General features: G+C 39.0%; 1 protein-coding gene across 1 annotated transcript in view; it reads left to right on the plus strand.

Moving 5' to 3' along the window:
- Nucleotides 1-15,010, plus strand: part of LOC121250692 (exocyst complex component EXO84B-like) — a 40,656-nt gene extending 25,646 nt beyond the window's left edge. Inside the window, exons 5-7 of the mRNA XM_041149879.1 lie at nt 1,289-1,477; nt 2,698-2,834; nt 14,562-15,010. Of these exons, the coding sequence (XP_041005813.1) occupies nt 1,289-1,477; nt 2,698-2,834; nt 14,562-14,724 (489 nt within the window). The 3' untranslated portion in view covers nt 14,725-15,010. The remainder of the gene's footprint in view (nt 1-1,288; nt 1,478-2,697; nt 2,835-14,561) is intronic.
- Nucleotides 15,011-19,271: the final 4,261 nt, after the last annotated feature.

Genomic DNA, 19,271 nt, shown 5'->3' on the forward strand with positions numbered 1-19,271 from the left:
GAAATAGTTATTTCAGATTTTATCTAAAAATTGAACTTCCTAATCTATCTCCTAGAAATTCAAAATATTTAAAACAGAGTTTCCTAACTTATTTCCTAGAAATCCGACAAATGCAACTTAGTTGTTTTTCCTAAGTTGGATATACATCATATATTCCTGCTCTTGTTGTACTTAATATGTAACAACACGGAAAGCGCTAGCCACATCTGCTCTATAATCCCGAATAGTAGTTAATTTGAAGTTTTCCTATAACCCCCTTATAAGGCCTAGTTTCACCTAGTAAGTAGCCAATGTGGAACTTAGTACCCATGACTATCCTTAAAACCTATGACCTACCCACCCCAATACCCAATGTGGAACTGTGTTGTTAGCTTTGATTGCATAGGTAACGACCCAAGGAAAACATAGCCACATCTGCACCATAGCTCAAAAAGACTAGTCAATTTGAATATTCCCTACAATCACTTATAAAGCTCAGTTTGAATAGTAAGTAGCCAATGTGAGACTTAACACCTATAACTATCTTTATAACCCACCCACTTTATGTGGGTTATTAACTTATTCATATTCCTAATGTGAAACTGTGGTGTTACACGATAAGTCTATATTTTACGTGTACATTATATATCATCTGGAACATGTTACTAATGTAATAAATATGTGATACTGATGGAGATGTTATTATCATAGCTGTTCTTGTTTCCATTCTTTGATCATCATTATCAGTTATTTTCATTTATACCCTTTTGTTTGTCCAAACACATGGAGATTTGGGTTGCCGTGATAGTATTTGATTTCGGATCCATTTGCTTAACAGCAGAACTTTATATATATATATATATATTATATAAGCAGAACTGTTTTACTCTACTACTTTCTGTAGTGATAAATGTTTGCCTTCTTTTTATTTGTTTTGAGATCCTTTAAGATACTAGTTTTTTCTTCTCGTTGAATAGTTAAAAAAAGCTTTTAACTATGACTGGATTAGACAATTGAAAATGCTATACTATTTAAGTTCATGCATTGAGATGGATTCAGCATATGATGCCATTGAGATGGCTCTGTTATACTTCACTGCTAGACAAATATTTACTCTGCCTTCTCCATGTTCTTATAAAAACGGCCTCTGACTACTACCTACGCTAAAGGAGGATCAACATGATCCGATAGACCTAACTTTAATTTTATGCTTTGAAAGTCTATGCAAATTAAGAAGCGTCCTAGTCTCTACTGTGCTTTTTGGATGTGGATTTCTGAGTCTGAAGTGCTGTTACCTCGTTATGACCAGGAACTATTCACGAAACTGAATAGAATGGCTAGTATAGCTGCAGATATGTTTGTTGGCAGAGAAAGATTTGCTACATTGCTATTAATGAGACTTACAGAAACTGTCATCTTGTGGCTTTCAAAAGACCAGAGCTTTTGGGATGATATTGAGGAAGGCCCAAAGCCTTTAGGATCTCATGGTCTACAGCAGGTATGTAAATCTCATTTCCATCCACTCATTTGCACTGTTAAAATTACTTTCTCCATTTGTGTTGGGGGCAATGCACTCCACCTCAACTTGCATCTCCTCCTCTGTAAGAGTAAGATTGAGGATGAGAGAGTAAGATTGAGGGTGAGATCGAGTATATAGAGTACTCCTAAAAACTTACATGTCATGAGAATTGAGAAATGCATAACATGTGAAGGTTTCTGTCTTCATTCCCGTTACTGTTCTTGCAGTGATACAAGAATTACAAGCACTATTTTGAGGCAGAGAAAGAATGTATAAATGACACTCCCTTGCAGCTAATAATCTTTTCCTGAGTCCTAATCTGAGCTCTGACTGTACCACTATGCATGGAACTAGCTGTTTTATGATGTGTCCTTTTGTTATACTGAATCCATTGAGTTTGTTTCAATTATGTTTGGATTGATCTCGATTAGATTCTTTGCAGGAGTATCAAATTAGGCTAATGTGTTGACATGAGAACTCAACATCAATATTATTGCAGAATTTATGTTATACAGAAGAAGTGTAAATATTGATAATGATAGAACTTAGAGAAGTTATCATCATAAACCACTCCTTTGTGGTTTTATATAGAAAAGGCCATGTCTTATTGTCTCATTTTGGACAGTTTCTCTGTAGAACATTAAAAGCTAAATTCGAGCTCGTGACTGTACCACTATGCATGGAACTAAGAATTTTACTATTTGTCTTTTTGTTAGAATCCACTAAGTTTGTTTCAATTATTTTCGGCTTGATCTTGATTAGATTCTTTGCAAAACTATCAGCTTAGACTCTCATGTTGACACAAGAACTGAACCTCTATATTATTGCAGAAGATAAATTCTACTCATCATCCTTATACCACGCGCCTACTTTGATTTTTCTTCTTTTTAATTTTTTTCCTTAGCAAGTATGTGGTGTAGCGATGATGAGTAAAAGAACTCAATTAATTTAGGATAAAAAAAATAAAAATAAAATAAATAAAACATGTGTGGTGTAGGCGGCTGTGTGGTAAAACCCTATTGCAGAATTTATGTTATACAGAAGGTGTAAATACTGATAATGATAGAACTTAGAGAAGTTATAAAAGAGCCATGGGCTGTTGTCTCAATTTAGAACAGTTGTTCTGTAGAACATTAAAAGCTAAAGTCCAGGTTTACCAAAAAAATAGCCTTATATTTACTTTGTTGTTTCATGTGCAGTTCTATTTGGACATGAAGTTCGTCATATGCTTTGCTTCCCAAGGTCGCTACTTATCTAGGAATTTGCATAGAGTTGTCAATGAGATAATATCCAAAGCGATGTCAGCATTTGCTGCAACAGGGAAGGATCCGTATAGGTAAGATTTCTTTCCCATTATCCTCCAAGTTATCAATCAGCTTTGCAATTTACTCTTGCTTTAATAATAATCAATTTATAGGCATACGCAGGAATGCACAGACCTACAAATACACAGAAATGCGTATGATATACATAAATAAACTCCTGGATGCTTACAATCATGTGTATTATTGATATAACTCATAAATTAAACTATTTACAGAAGTAGACTTAGCTACGGTCTCAAAATTTTGAACTTGGCTAATTTTTTTTTTTTTTTTTAGAAATCTGTATCAAATTATAAGAATGATTATGGACCTTGATTAGGGAATATAGGTTGTATAGAAGTTTTCTTCTCCTTGTGATTGGTTCTTTTTTTATGAGTAAATAGGATTAACAGATGGTACAGTTTCTAAAATAAGAAAATAAATGAGAAATGGATTCTAATGGTTTCAGTCCCATAATATCTCGGCTCGAGGTGAGAAAAGGCCGTCTTGAAGGCAGTTTCTTCAAATGAAAGAAAGTCCAAAAGTTCAAAAGTTCGAGAATATTTACTAAAGCTATCAAAATTGAGGTGTTCGATGGGAATTTCCTCTCCCATTTCCTTGGATGAGAGACCATTCGTCTCGTCCATAACTCCCTGCAAAGAAATTTCAGGAGGAGCCTAGGGCAGCTCTTGGATAAAGAAAATGGCAGAGGTTCTACAGTGGCAGATTGCAGTGGCGCGTGGCGGCAACATGCCTATCAAAAGGAGAGGGAAGTTGGTTTGGTGGTAGAGTCAGACCTGAAGAAGCTCTGGTGGGGATCACGTGTGGTGGACATTGGATTGGTGCAGATTTGAGTTCGAAAAACCCTGAAAAGAAAAGGACTTGAAAAAAGAGAAGGAGAAAAACTAGTGAAAATGAATAGAGAAGGGTAAGGAAAGAAGAAATGGGAGAGGAGAAGAGAAGGGATGACCTACAGTTTATGAGGGAAGGAACAGAGCTTCTCCCTTCTTCCCCCGACATGTTACTGTGATACTCCATATGATAAGGATAAGGGTAGGTGATGAATGAGATCTCACATTGCTTGGGAAAGAAAAGTTCTTGCTTTTTATAAGGTTCCAATGAGACTCCAATTGTATTGTTGACTAGTTTTTTTGGAGTATAGGCTATGTGGTTTGGGCCTTCTATTGGGGCGTTACAAATGGTATTAGAGCCTATTCCAACCAAAAATGTGGGACTTGAGCTGTGTCACCAACAATGGACAGGCCCGACGAGCACGTCGGGAATTTAGGGGGGGGGGAAGATTGTGATGCCCCATATGATAAGAATAAGAGTAGGTAGTGAATGAAATCTCACATTATTTGGAAAAAAAAAGTTCTTGCTCATTATAAGGTTCCAATGGGGTTCTAATTGTATCATTGACTAGTCCTTTTGAAGTATAGGCCATGTGGTTTGGGTCTTCCATTGGAGCGTTATAGTTACTGTGAGGGAGAGGTTTTTTTTTTTTTTTGAGTTCTAATGTGCGGTGCAGGACTCTGCTTCCTCTTTTTGATTAGTTTTAGGGTTTAACCAATGTCATCTTGGAAGAACTTTGAGGTGATATTACTTTTTCTTTTACCAAACCACTATAATCTTTTGTTCTTCTTCTAGATGATATTATTCATTTGTGATCTCAGCACCCCCTCCCCATAGAGTTAGGGATGCCATTCATTAACTTAGCTCCAGGTAATAAGAGATCCAAAATAAACTTCAACAAATTTTGCTTCTTAATAATTAGCAAAATGAGATAAAGTTCAAACAATCGATGGTAATGATGGCGATAGGATGTTGTGGAAGCCCAAGGGGAGTAAAAAGTTTACGGTTCATTCGTATATAAGCTGTTGATTGTTCAGCATAGTCCTCCTTTTCCTTCGTCAGCATATTTGGAGGTCTCGTGCCTTCCAAAGTTTCTTTTTTTATATGGACTGCCTCTCTTGGGAAAATTTTGACAACGGATAATTTGAGGAAGCATGGTCTTATCTTTATGCATTGGTGTTTCTTGTGTAAGAATCATGGAGAATCTGTGGATCATTTACTTTTGCATTGTGAGGTGACAAGGGTTTTGTGGGATGTAGTCTTTTGTAGAACCGGGTTGGCTTGGGTGATGCCTTTGAGAGTGGTTGATCTTCTTGCATGTTCGAATGGGCTATATGGTTGCTTTCAAGTGGGTGCGGCTTGGAAGATGATTCCTTTGTGTCTTATGTGGTGTACTTGGGTGGAAAGGAATGAGCGGTGTTTCAAAGATAAGGAGCACACTTGGAGGAACTTCAGAATTTTTGTGTGCACTCTTTATTGCTTTGGTTTTCTGTTTTAGTAATTAATGGAGCTTCTGCTCATGATTTTTTGTTGTCACTTTCTGCTTCTTAGAATGTATTTAGGTGCTTTCTTTTGTATACTTCTTGTGTACATGGGCATCGCCTATTTCATTCGTTTTAATAAAATTTTCTTATAAAAAAAGTTTGAACAATCAAAAATAATGTTCTAATGACACCCCATTGTGACAAATCCAAACTAGCTCGATGTGTACACTTTTTAGGGCGTGACTGGACAAGGTCTCATCTAACTAAATCTGACCCACCTGCTTATCCCCGTCCTTGTTACCCAAGAAATTTGATAAATGCAAAAACAACAAAATTGAGTCCAATACTGAGTAAATAGTACATTATACCGTAAAACATTTTAACGTTGGATTTACCTTTGAAAATACTTCTAATCACTTCAAGCATTCATTACATGCAAATCAACACACACACATAGAACATACACTTATCATAGTTCTTTTTTACACATTAACCATTGTGTATAAGGTTTTGCACGGATCCCATATATCATGGCCACATACACTTTAAACTCAGTTTAACATCCAAATACACTTTAAACTCAGTTTAAATAGGCCCCATATAACTCCATTCACTACTCAACTCACTATTATTTATAAAGAACTGAACTCAGCTCAACATCTAAACGTAGCCTTAATTTCTCATCCTAGGTCTTCTAAGATGCATGAAATGTCAAGGAATGTCAAGATAAGATGCATGGAATGTCAAGGAATGCTTATGCATGGGTTATCCTACTGGCTAAGCATTCAATCAGCTTGAAAGAATGCGACCTAACTTGAAAACATTTTAAGAATGCAATAATGAATGCCACACTTCAAAACATGCTTTAAGCACTTATGCATCATAATATTGAGCAAGCATGGCATAATCATACTTCTTTATGGAGAAAACAGACCATATTTTATAGCTGGAAATTCATTTAGGAATACCAAACAACAGTCATTAAGTATGTATTTGCCTACTTGACAGTCTGATCACTTAGCTTTGCATTAACTCTACTTGATATGTCACCTTGTTTAGAATAAATGTGGAACTTCACTCAAGTCCGTACAATGCCTTCACCATGCAATCTGAGGTAGCATAGCATCTGTAATACATGTGTATCTATCATGGTGTACTGAGCATGTGATGCTTTTCTCTTTTGTTCATCTGGTCTATAACTTTAGTTAGAAAACGTACATTGGCACCAAGTCTCTATTGAGGTTTAATAGCATGTGTATTTTCTACTTGCCCAGAAAAATCATATTTCCTGCTTGATTGACATGAATGACTCAAATAAAGTGATTGAACTGTAGACTAGCATATCCTGGCCCCTTTCGAATTAGTTGATAATATGCTAGTTTTTTATGTTAATTATTATTATTATTATTGTTGTTGTTGTTGTAATTTTTTTTTTTGATAAGTAAAATAAGTATATATTCATTCAAACAACTGTCAATTACAAAATCAGAATATGCCCTACTTATGTAGGAGCATTAGAAACTAAAAACTCATGAAAGTCCATGCCATTAAAGTCCACAGCAATGGCCCAAATACAAAGGGTCCTAAAAAATAACATTTTTAGCTCCGCCATAGATCTCTTTGTCTTCAAAAATCCTCTCATTGCGCTCCTGCCACAAGCACCACATAATACAGATAGGAATCATCTTCCAAATCGCTTTGATCTGTCGCACACCTCGAATCGAGGTCCAGCAAGCCAAAACATCCAACACAGTTTTCGGCATAACCCACGCTAAATCCATTCTGCTGAGATCCTCATCCCAAATAGTCCTGGCTATCTCACAATGTAACAGTAAATGATTCACCGATTCACCCCTTCTTTTACACATACAACACTAGTCTACTATGATTATGCTTCTTTTCCTCAGATTATCCGTAATAAGAATCTTTCCCAAAGACGCTGTCCACACAAAGAATGAAGCTTTGGGAGGAGCCTTATTATGCCAAAGCTTTCTCCAGGGAAATTGTATCTCAGTAACTTGTGTGAGTACCTTGTAAAAAGAGCGAACAGTGAACACTCCTTTCCCTGTAGGTCTCCACCACAGATCATCTGCATGCTGGGTATTTGGGCGACAAGAATACAAAAGACTATAAAAATCTACAAAACTCCCCATCTCCCAATCCTGTGCTGCCCGATTGAAGTTGATATTTCAGTGGATGTTCCTTCCTACGACTTCCATTACCTCCGCCACCATTGCATCTTTAGCATTTGCAATAAAAAACAGTGTGGGAAACAAGTCTTGTAGAGTACTAGTGGTACACTAAACATCTTTCCAAAATCTGATCTTGGAACCTGTACCCAATTGCAGTCTTGTGTGTTGATGGAAAACCACCCATCCTCTTCTAATGTGTTTCCATAGCCCCATTCCAGAGGCCCCTCTAACTTCTCTAGTACACCAACCGCCCCCTAAACCACCGTATTTGTTCTCAATCACAGTCTTCCATAAGGCTTCTGGTTCCTTGATATATCGCCACAACCATTTGCCAAGTAATGACCGATTGAACACCTTCACATTTCTGATACCCAAACCGCCATTGGAGATAGGACGGCACACCATCTCCCACTTAACTAGATGGAATTTAAACTCTTCACCTAAGGCCCCCCACAAAAAATCTCTTTGTAACTTCTCAAGACGACCTGCCACACTTGCCGGTATAGGGAATAAGGATAAGAAGTAAGTGGGTAGATTAGAAAGCGTACTTTTAATTAACGTAGTCCGGCCCCCTTTTGACAAATACATTTTCGTCCAACCTGCCAGTCTCCTCTCTACTTTTTCAATCACAGTATCCCAAATAGAGCGCGCCCTCAGGGCTATACCCAGTGGTAATCCCAAATAGCTCATAGGGAGAGACGCTATCTTACAACCCAATATGCTAGCCAACTCCCTCAAATTATGAACTTCTCCAATAGGCACCAACTCAGATTTGTCATAATTCACTTTTAGACCAGACACTGCTTCAAAACAAAGCAGCAATGCCTTCATAGCCCTCAACTGATCTAGATCGGTTTTGCACATAATAAGCGTATCATTTGCAAACAGCAAATGTGAAATGGTAGTGATACCCTTACTCGGCGATCCAAACTGAAAACCACAAATAAAACCATTAGTCACTAAAGCCGAGATCATCCTGCTTAGTGCCTCCATAACAATAACAAAAAGTAATGGAGATAATGGATCCCCTTGTCTCAAACCACGAGAGCTTGGGAAGAAACCCTCTGGGCTGCCGTTGATTAACACAGAGAATCTTGCCGTGGATATACACCATCTGATCCAAGACCTCCATCTTTCTCCAAATCCACACCTCCCCAGTAAATATAGCAGAAAATCCCAATTAACATGATCATACGCCTTTTCCATATCTAACTTACACATAAGCCCTAAGCTGCCAGCCTTCAATCTACTGTCCAGACATTCATTAGCAATTAGAGCCGCATCAAGTATCTATCTACCCTTCACAAAGGCATTTTGAGGCTTAGTAACAATCTTCCCCAAGACCCCACTCAAACGATTAGCAAGCACTTTAGCAATGATCTTGTAAGTACCATTCACTAGGCTAATAGGCTGAAAATCAGAAATCTCAAAAGCCCCAACCTTTTTAGGGATTAAAGCAAGGAAAGTGGTATTGAGGCTTTTCTCAAATTTCCTTACCGAGAAAAACTCCTGAAATACCTTCATAAGATCCTCCTTTATCACCTCCCAACATTCTTGGTAAAAACCCATAGAGAAACCATCAGGGCCGGGGGCCTTATCTTTTGCCATTTTCCTTACTACATCATAAACCTCTTCCTCTTCGAAAGCCCTCTCCATCCTAGCAACATCCCCCGACTCAATAGTGTCAAAAACTAAACCATTCAGAGTAGGCCTCCACCCCACCTGTTCAGTGAGGAGCTCTCCAAAGAAACCAACCACGTGATCTTTTATTACCTCTTCTTCTCTACACTCGACCCCCTCAATTTTCAGCATCTCAATGGTATTATTTCTTCTATGAGAGTTTGCAATTTTATGGAAAAACTTTGTACTCCGGTCCCCTTCCTTTAGCCAAAGAGCTCTTGATTTCTGGCGCCATGACATCTCTTCTTGTAGAATTATTCTCTCAAGATCTGCAACCAGCAAAGTTTTCTGTGCTTGCTCCTCCTCAGTAAGGTCTCCCTTCTTGTAGTCTTAACTCCTGTATTTCCTCCCACTTAGTATTTTTGTTATCCTCTATATTGCCAAAAGACTGTTGGTTCCACACCTTTTAAGTCTCTTTTTAAAGCTTTCAGTTTATTTGCAAAAATGAAACTGGGAGTCCCTTCGAAATGATACGAGCTCCACCATTATTTGACTCTTTCCACAAAACCTTCAAACTTCAACCACATGTTCTCAAACTTAAAATACCTTCTACCGCTGCGAATACCTCCACAATCAAGCAAAATAGGCCAATGATCTGATGCTAGGCGTACCAAACGAGTTTGCCAGACATCAGGAAATGGCTTTCCAGCTCAGATGAAATTAAGAAACGATCCAAACGGGACTAGGACTGATTATTCGACCATGTGGCTACACCTCCTACAAGTGGAAGGTCGATCAAATTCAAGTCAAAAATACACTCAGAGAACTCCAAACTTCTTGGCCTCAATCTTCTACTTCCAGAACATTCACTTTGGAAACGAACCACATTGAAGTCCCCCCTAATACACCAAGGGAGCTCCCACCAGCTATGCACCCCTACAAGCTCGTCCCACAACAATCTTCTGTCAACATCTTGATTAGGCCCGTACACACCTGCAAATGCCCACACAAAACCATCTGATACATTTAAATGAGCATGCTACCAAATATCTCCCTATATATTCCTCCACTTTCTCCACCACACGCTTATCCCACATCACCACAATTCCTCCCGATGCACCTGAAGAGGCCAAGTATACCCAATCTACATACATGTTGCTCCATAAACTCCGCACTGTCTTCCTACTGATCATTTTCAGCTTCGTCTCCTGTAGGCACACAATGTCCGCTTTCCACTCACGAATTAAATGCCGAATCCGAATACGTTTCTTTACCTCGTTGAGACCCCTGACATTCCAAGATACAATCTTGGGCTTCATTGGGAAATAGTCAGCCCCTTCCCTTTTGCCCTATTCCTACTAGAGCTACCCTCCGAGTTCATCGACCACATCAATCTTTTCAATTCCCGGCTTTTCTTCAATTCCCCCTTCTTATTTTGGCGATGTCCAGCTTCCATAGCAGTTAACAAAGCTATGAATTGCTCCTCATACCCATCACAAACAATCCCCACCACATGTTGAATTTCCCTTGCTTTATGTATAACCCAATCTGAGGCTTGATCTGGAAAATAGTAATTCAATGGGATAGGATTCCCCATTTCCTGAAAACCACCCCCCGCCGAAAGCTCCTCCAATCCGCAAGCCTCAGGGATGAAAGGTTCATCCTCCACTGAGTGCATCAAGTCATCCGAATCCTCCTCCTCCTCAGCCACCTCAACTTCCTCAAAGTGTTTCACAGACAGGTCCATCGGAGTCAAGAACACCCCACCTCCCTTCTTCGGCGATTTCTTACCCTCCTTAGGCGGAGAAAACCGAGCCTCGTAGCCCACCATAGCCTGTTGCGCACAGAAACAAGCTGACCCATCGCCGGCCAGATCATCGGCGGCCTCCTCTGTCGCCGTCGGCGCCGTCTGTGCTACCGATGGCTGACCCATTGCCGTCGGTTGGCTATTCGGCACAAACCCGAGGCTGTGCAGCTCGGGTGGGAACATTTGGCTAGACCCATCTCCGGCCAGGTCATCGGCGGCCTCCTCTACCACCGTCGGCGCCGTCTATGCTACTGGCGGCTGACCCACCGCCGTCGGTTGGCTGTCCGGCCCAAACCCGAGGCTGTGCAGCTCTGGTGTGAACATCTGGCTAGGGCTCACGCCAGACGTAACGGGCTGGGCCTCATTTCTGCTGCTTTGGGTTTGGGGCCTGGGCTGAGACGGCCCAGCCCCATTTGGGTTCTGCGACCCCACCCTTCTTTCTCCACACAACCCATCCCTTCCCCTTTAATAATTTCTGCTAGGCCTCATTCTGGGTATTGCCAGGCCCGTGACCCATATCTTTAGATTTTCCTTTTAAAACCCCCGTATCTTCCTTTGCCTTTAATGAACCAACAAATGCCACTATTCCAGCCACGTCCCTCTGCAGAGAACGCAACTGCCCCTGCATTTCCAACAACCTCCTTCTGACTTCCCATGACTCCTGACTCGCTACAGGGACTCTGCCAAGGGAGTGGCTCGACACACCTTTTGGATTTGATATTTCTTCCCTGCTGCCTGGCCCTTGCCCTCTACCAGCAGCTCTCTCACCACCATCACGCAGGTTTACATTCACAGCCAAGGCCTCCTTATACGATCGAGCATGGTGTCTCAGTGCCCCTGTGCCGTGACTCCGATAACCTCCACCAGTCAAACCACCCACTTTCGAGCCATCCTTCCCTTGCTCTAATAGCATGTCCTTCATTTTCCTCCATCTCCATCCACTTTCTCCCTCAGGAATACATATAACATTCCTCCTCCCCCCCTAATTATACTCTGAAATTTGAAGATATCTCCCTCTCCTATTAACACAGCGTTGAGCAATAATACTGCTGAATCCATTTCGTGTTGCCGAATAAACCTCCATCTTCCCTTTGCTTAGGCACTCCTCTAAAACCCTCCCAAGCCACTGGATTGAAGAGTAACCCAGCACCACCGAGTGTTCTGTTCTCCATCTTCTCTCTGTTACTCGCATACCACCAGCCCCAAGTTTTGACAAAATAAAGCATTTAGATTCAATCACCATTTCTGTATATTGACCCATCATAATCCTCAAAAACTTCCGAGACAATCAACGTAACATAGACAACGAAGGAAACATTACTTCTTGTTGTTATTATTGTTGTTTGTGATAGTGTTTGTCACTTTATTTGTTAGGGTTAGGAAACACAAAATAAACAAGAGCTCGAAGAACAATCAAACATAAATAATAGGTTCCTTTAAATTGCAATATTAGAGATTTCATTTAGTAGTACTATTCACAGTAGAGACAGGCATTTTGGCAAAATGCCTGGATGCTCACTACACGGGCAACACCCGTTACGTTCCGTGAACACTGTGTGTCAGTATGCCTGACATGCACCAGAAAAAAATCACAGCGGAAATAATAGTAAAAAACAGGTCCTGACTAGAAATATGAGTACCAGAGAATTAATCTTTAACTCGCCAAACCATAATATTATCCATAAGTCACAACCACACCATTTTCAGAAATATAACAAACCACAACCAGTTCATCGCCCAAATCAAATAACTACAAATATTACATAATCTCAACATCTTAACGGGGATAGACCCCCGTAAACTCCTCCTCAAGTTACACTAGCTCATCCTCCCCGTATCCCGCCTCATTTCCTATGTCTGCATCAAAGCCTATGTAAAATCGTAGTGGGACTACCACAGTGAGATTTTGAGTAAAATTCCATGACATCAACTATAAATGCAAGATATGGCAATGAATATGAAATGATAAATCTTCAAGTAAATAAATGAATAAATCATACGTACCAAGGCACTAGCCTCTAAACAATAAAATAAAATAAACACAGTTCAACGTAACCATTATTACCAAGCACCCAGTGCCCAAAGCATCACACAACATACATTTCTCAGACCCCAGGTCCAAACTCAGCCGTGAAAACCATCTTATCAACCATTTCCATTTATTTTCATGTGCGCTACGGTCTCCACTTTCTCATGGTCGTACGCACACCCTCCCTAGCTTTCCTAGCAACACCTAGCTTTGCGCCCCGTACTTGACCATGGCGTCCTCTAGCCTCAACCAACCAACCATCTCGCCCGAGCCCGTTGTCGTCCGACAACAACCCAAGAGACGTCACTCAATTATTAGATGCTCCCAAGTAATTAGAGAAGCTCCACCGAGATAATACCCGATCTCGACTTTTGGTTGTGATCCACTCACACACTCGTATACCCCTCTTAAAACAGGAAAGTAAATACCTTTAAATATTAACATCAATCTTTCAAACAAGATAGCCCGTAAATTATTATAGTGTTATGCATGCGGATAGTGTTAAAGAATGGAGACAAAGATATACTTATAAAAAAAAAAGAATGGAGACAAAGATATACTTCTAAAAAAAAAAGAATGGAGACAAAGATATAGGAGAATGTAACCCAGCGTACTCGTAATCATTATCTGACATTTTTAGCATTGTCGTACGAAGAACCTACCTCTACAGTGAACTTTCACTGAAATGCGTATTGATGATCTGGTCTCCCTTTGTTCGTTGTAGATTCTAATGTCTGAACTGTTAAGAGTACAATTCCAACCTTTGCCTTCCCTTGGGGATTAGAGAGAGAGAGAGAGTTTCTCTAAGGGTTTGTTTGGAAAAAGTTTTCATCCCAAAATTCTCATCTCCATCTTCTTCCAAAACATAATTCAAATACAAACATTTTCAAACTAATCATTACAACTTTCTCAAACTTTCAAACAAAAAATAAAAACAATTCAACTTTTTTAAATAAAAAAAAAAATTATAAAACTATATTCTAACAATATTTTAACTTTATAATATTTTTTATTCAACTTTTTTTTTCTCTTTTGCCAAAACCCAAAAAATACTCAACTCAAACTATCTCACTACTATTCACAAATTATCCTACCATTATTCACAAAATTTTCATCTTATCTCACTCTCCAAGCGTCTCAATAGTATAGACGGAAAAGACATGCTCTATGCGTCTCAAAATTTCGGCCAAGGAGAGGGGTGCTCAGTTTGTTGGTTGTGAATGTCACCCACGTGGTCAAAAGCTTCTGTGCATGGTCAAGCGCACGAATTCGTGACTCCTTTCCCATGTGTGCTCTGGTCGAAACATCGTTGTTTGTACAACCTTTCGTGACGTCACCCGCTACTCTCTGAGCACTATGATGTTGTTTTCTGGGCACTCAAGTTGTTGCACCATGATGCCTGTTACTCGCCCCAAAATGTGTTCATGCTACATGTTGCTCGTCCACATCATTACTCACCTATTACTTGTTTGCGTCGTTACTCTTCTTTTGTATTCCCCAGTCCTTTGCCTGCTTAGGGATGCGCTTGCCAAGTATTGTCCGCCGAAGACCTTTGCTCACCTTGACCATCCGACAGGGCTTCTTTGCATCCGAAATTATAATCCTATGCTTAGTCATGTTTTGTCCGTTCGCGGAAGGTTCCTACCTTCGAAAAGAGCGCAGTTCTAACATAAAGTAGAAGAATACCTTGTGGTTATACTTCTTATGTATTTGTGTTTGTGTGCGTTCATCAGAATATTTGCCTTCTCTGAGGCTGTTATTATTTTTTCTGTCAGCTTACTACCAGAAGATGACTGGTTTAATGAAATCTGTCAAGAAGCAATTGAAAGGTTGAGTGGAAAACCAAAAGCCACCAGTGGAGATCGGGAACTCAACAGCCCAACAGCATCTGTTTCAGCACATTCAATTTCATCTGTCAGATCTCATGGGAGTTCCTAAATCCCAGTTTCATCATGTAAACTAAACAGCAGCCGAATTTGTGTGGATGTGATGACGGGTTCCTTGTATTTGTAAGCTTTTTTCATATACTTTTTTCCCCTAATTTTTGTTCATCTTATATCTTTCTAAATTTTCTGTAGTGGTTGGAGTTTGCAAGATCGCGTGTATAGGAATTCCTTTCGTTGTCTAATTGAGCAAGCATTTGAGTTTGTAATTGTTCCTTAATCATTTTCCTAAATCCAAATCTGTACTATTCTTTTACCAAGTATGGGTGGATTTTTGTTCATCCAAACGTTCAAGCTTGATGTACTTAATATGTTGCATCTGCCTTGAAACCTATCCGATTCTACTCTGTTTATCATTAATGTCGGGTGGCTTTGCTTGTATATGAGCTTCCAAACGCGTCAACTATGCTTGCATATGACTAGGGTGTAAACGAGCCGAATTTGAGCAAGTAGTGGGTGGTCAAGCCTTGTTTATTTAATTTTTATTTGAATAAAAGCTGAGCTTGATCTTCTCACAAAGTTATATTTTATGTTCACAAACAACTTTTTTTTTATTCAAGTTTGTTCGCAATCTATGTCATTTTGACAAAATCATGTAAAGTTATTTGTCAAAATGTCAAATGTCAAAATCAATGTATAATCGAATTGATATATTTTCAATCATCTAGTATATTCTATCATCTACTTCTGTATATATAAAGTTGAATTACATTGTGGATTAGTAACTTTTCGTATCTACTTTTCATCTCGTTGTAGGAAAGGTCAATTAAAAGCTCTTTTAAATATAAATATTAATATTAATAAATAAACCCTTCTCCTTCCTGTGCTTTCTTTTCTTTTTTCTTTCTGGGTGGCTGTTGAATTGGATGATTTTATGTTTCTTATTCGTTTTTCTGATCCGAATGGCCAAGTACCACCATTTTACTCTCAAAAGCATGCAGTAGGTAATGACACAGACAATTCCATGGCCATCGCAAACATTTTGCTCTTGTAGGTTCAGAATCAGATATCTAGGCCTCGTTTGTTTTTACAAATCAGATGAGATAAATTGAGATTAAAGTAAAATTTGAATAAAATATTATTAGAATATATTTTTTAATATAATTTTTGTTTTGAGATTTGAAAAAGTTGAATTGTTTATTTTATTTTGTGTGGAAATTTAAAAAATTTGTAATGATTAGATGAGTTGAGAGGAGTCGTAAAAAAAAAAAGGAGACCGTCAAATACCCAGCTGACTCTTTTCTCTATTTTTATCACTATCATTTTGGTTTTGGTTTTCTCCCAATTCTTATCTCATGCCATCTTCCATTTATGGATATGACAGCCCAGAACAAAAAGATCTTTACTTGTGATCCATTACTGGATACTTAATAGTAGATCAACCAACATTGTCTAAAACCATAGTCTGCTAAACATAACCATCATAGCATGGCCCGACCTTCAGGCACTATCTCGATCATTTAAATAACTCGATTGTTCCTCGTGATACTTTCTCGCTACTAGGGAATGTTCAATCAAATTTGTAGTTTCGATATTTCAGCACCATAGCGAGATTACCATGGTGAGATTGGGGATCTCAGCAAGAATGTCCCAATTTGGAACACGAATGCTTATGAAATAAATATTAATAACAAGAACGGATAACGTGACTAAAAACTAGAATAAATAATCATTTGTAAATTAATATACATACAACCATCTATGTTTTCTTTTATTTTTCCTTTCCTTATTAGCCATACACCGCAATCTCTTTGTAAATCTGCATATATGCTCTTATTCTCTTCATCACAACTCTCTGTAACGATTGTCAATGTCACTTCATTTCAAGAAATCTAAGGCTTTGCATAACCTCCCTTCACCTTAAGCTTCTCTAGCCTCCCGCAGCGAGAAGGCAAGTTTTGCAACCCTAGACTGTTACATCTTGTTCGAGGTCCTTGATAGTCCAACATCAACCCAAGGGGCACTACTCTATTCTTACTCAATCCCAAGTGGCTAGAGGAATTCCACTGAGATAATTCACCACTCTGGCATTGGTGTCATGACCATTCAATTCAATACTTTATTATTATCGGGTTGTAACATCCCGCCAAATCGTGACAAGAGACCATAAAAATTGTGAAAACCTTGACCATGTTAAGGAATTTAGTATATTAGGCACCTAGAGCCATAAGATGGGTTAAGTAACTTCAACCTCATTTAGCTAAGAATTTTGAGAAAGTATTCCTTTTAATCCTTAGGAAAATGTGAATAAAAGAACTTACGATCTTGGTGGGCTCAAGGATAAAACCCATGACATTTTGAGGAACTTAGCTAAAAAGAGAGTGGGCTTAAACATAAAAGCTAAAAGATCCAACCCTTGAGAGGAGGAAATCTAGAATGGGCCCAAGTTCCCAAACTTGAAGAGACCCACGTCCCAATAAGAAGCCCAACATTAGGCCCAAATTTGAGGCCCACTAAAAAGCCCAATATTTAGGCTCCAAGTCCGAATGGACCAATGCCCAAGATAAAAACCAACTCTAGGCCCAACCAAATAAACTAAAGCCCAAGTTGAAAAGTCCAACATAAAGTCTAGCCCAAATTATCAAACTTAAGGCCAAAGTTTGCCCAACTTGGAGACCAAGTTTAGGAAACTTGCCTATCACCCTTTACCTTAGGAATTCAACTCCTTGCGCAATATAATTCCTCTAAATGGCGCCTAAAGAAATACTTTGCTGCCAAGTTCTACATTTCAGAAATTCAGAAGACAATTTCTGAATTTGTATGACCGAAATTAAGACAAGGATTAAGTCAACTAACATAGATGACAACTGGCTACTAGACTCTTTAAGGAAAATTTTCTGAAAATATACTTTTAACCTCTTTTAATTAGATTAAACATTTGTTAACCCAAGATAAGACCAAGTGTTAGTACATGTCATAGGAGAGATGCCCAAGCTAAGTACTTCACAACAAATCACCAACAAATACAAACCGAATACCTCCTGAACAAATACATGCCACCAAGTACCTTGTCTAATTTAAATGAAATTTTGTGCAATAAGCTTAGCCCCACCACTTGAATAAATGTGGAAACCTGAACTACGAAAAAAGGACAATGGATGACACACTGTTACACCTTCACATGAGGAACAAGTCACTAGAGTTCAAACCGGACACCAACACCTCTTACACATTCCAAATAAACAAGGGCATCACCTCTTTAGGCCTTTAGCTTTGTCTCTAAGGAAAAAGAACAATAGATCCCAAGTAATCAGATCTCTCTTTGACCCCACAAACTTTATTTGGTCAAAAGTTGAAAGAAAAAGATAGAGGAAGCCAAGATACACCTTCTCGTTCGAAAGAGACACCTTGGACATTAAACGTGATTTTCTTCTTCCCATCTAATCACCAAGCCTCCACCTTCTCAAATTAGACTCCATACACATTATCTCAAGGAAGGAATAAGTGCCACCTCATGTCAAGACCCCTAGCAACATGTCAAACTCTTACACCTCACTCTAAATATCAATTCAAGGCAACTGGGTATCCTTTGAGTAAGGCTATTGGTTTAAGTCAAGGTTTGAAGGAAAACTTCTGAAAATAAATAGCTCTAATTGAGGACATTGAAGAGGAAAAATCATACCTAGCATGAAGACCTAGGCTGCATAAAAAATGGAACTATAGCACCTAACTTCTAGCTGAGCACCATGATGAGCATTCTTACAAACCACCTCCTATTCCCACACCATCTTCTTGATTCCTAAGCAAGGTTGAAGAAACCATGGCATTCAACCATCACTTCACACCTAAATCTTTGATTGACTCCAAGAATTGAAGCAAAAAAATTGAATGAAGATTAGAAGAAGCCAAATGGCTCTTCTCGGCTATCAACAACACCCTCACCTCTCTTTCATATCTTCCACCATGAGACATGCATCCCTTACTCTCATATCTTCCTTACATAAGGAGGAATCATTTCCACACCTACTAGGGCCTTAGAATCGAACTGGCTAAAGGAAACTAGTGGTTTAGGCAATGGTTTTAAAGAAGAGAAAGGATCCAATCATGATCAAACTAAGTTCATGGAACTTGTTCAAAAACTCATAAGTTCTTGCACTCCTTGCCCCACAAACTCAAATATGACTTCACCCTAGGGTAGAAATAAGATTCCATGGCTGCACGCAAAAGAACAAAAAGGGAAAATCATCATAACCCTTAGCCGAATTCACCATGGTAACATATGGTTTGTGTTGCTTCTTGAATGATCTTCTTTATCAAATGGAACCTTAAATAGTATCCCTCATGCCTTGCTTCACTCTACACTATATGCAAGAGAACTTGAGTGACATAGAGAGAGGTTTCAAAAAGAGTAAAGAGAGAGAGCTATAGCAATGTACTTGGAAGGAAAGCTTCAAATTGGTAAGTAGTCTATCTTGATATTTTGATGGGTTCATGAGCAAGAATGTTAAGTATGTATTCTTATTAACATGAAGGTTTAAGCTGAAAATTTTATGAAGAAGATAGGAGATGCATGCTTGGGTTAGGTCTTGATGCTAGCATGAT

Source organism: Juglans microcarpa x Juglans regia, chromosome 1D (genome assembly GCF_004785595.1).
Source record: "Juglans microcarpa x Juglans regia isolate MS1-56 chromosome 1D, Jm3101_v1.0, whole genome shotgun sequence".
Lineage (NCBI taxonomy): Eukaryota > Viridiplantae > Streptophyta > Magnoliopsida > Fagales > Juglandaceae > Juglans > Juglans microcarpa x Juglans regia.